This window comes from Octopus bimaculoides, chromosome 30 (genome assembly GCF_001194135.2).
Source record: "Octopus bimaculoides isolate UCB-OBI-ISO-001 chromosome 30, ASM119413v2, whole genome shotgun sequence".
Lineage (NCBI taxonomy): Eukaryota > Metazoa > Mollusca > Cephalopoda > Octopoda > Octopodidae > Octopus > Octopus bimaculoides.
In genome coordinates, this window is record NC_069010.1 from 3,476,315 (window position 1) to 3,477,395 (window position 1,081).

General features: G+C 35.3%; 1 protein-coding gene across 1 annotated transcript in view; it reads left to right on the forward strand.

Annotated features, from left to right (window-relative positions):
- Nucleotides 1–1,081, forward strand: part of LOC106881691 (synaptic vesicle 2-related protein) — a 43,076-nt gene that overhangs the window by 37,401 nt on the left and 4,594 nt on the right. Inside the window, exon 10 of the mRNA XM_052978075.1 lies at nucleotides 254–330. Within this exon, the coding sequence (XP_052834035.1) occupies nucleotides 254–330 (77 nt within the window). The remainder of the gene's footprint in view (nucleotides 1–253; nucleotides 331–1,081) is intronic.

A 1,081-nucleotide genomic window follows, 5' to 3' on the forward strand; every position in this document is an offset into this window, starting at 1 on the left:
GGTGACACGTAAAAGCACCCACTACACTCTCTGAGTGGTTGGCGTTAGGAAGGGCATCCAGCTGTAGAAACTCTGCCAAATCAGACTGGAGCCTGGTGTTGCCATCCGGTTTCACCAGTCCTCAGTCAAATCGTCCAACCCATGCTAGCATGGAAAGCGGACGTTAAACGATGATGATGATGATGATGATGATGATATATATATACATATTCATATATGTACATATATATTCATCTGTTTTGTCTTTTTGTAGGTTTTCCAACAGCTTCTGTTATTTTGGTGTAATTCTGATGACCACCGAACTATTTGAGTCTGGCAGTAACTGTGATGGTAAGTCAAAGCTGTCTTCCAAGGCATTCCTTCTTTTCAAGACAATACGGCAGTGCCATCGAGAATTTTGTGTTGCAATTATGAGGTTCCAGCGATTCCAAATCGTCATCATCATTTAATGTCCATTTTCCATGCTAGCATAGGTTGTATGGTTTGACAGGAGCAGGCACGTCAAAGGACTGCATCAGGCTCCAGTCAGTTTTGGCATGGTTTCTACGCCAAGATACCCTTCCTAATACCAAACACTCCATAGAGTGTGCTATGTGTGCCTTGTGTGTCCTTTTATCGGTGCCTTTTATGTATCGCTGGCATGGGTGCCTGTCTCAGGTCACCAGCACTGTTCATGACCACAATTCCACTTAACTTGACATGTCTTATATATACATTCATTTCTTTTGACCGGAAGATTAGCTATATTTTTTAATAGAATTGATTTTCAATCGATTTGATTTTTATTTTATTTTCTATTTGAAAATGTGGTTATGAAACACGTGTAGTCGTTTTATTATTTTAATACTTATTACTTTGTATCTTTATTATCGGTCTTTTTAAAAGTGTATTTACTTATTAAATTTTTCTATACGTGACTGTGGATTTTCATGGATGAATTCAATAATTGTGGTTTTTTTCTCTAAATTATATATTTATATATTATATATTGTGAAATTTAATTTAATTTTAATTTTGATAAATTAAATTAAATTGAATTTTTCCCTGTAACTTTTGGATTTTTATCCCTAATATTATTATC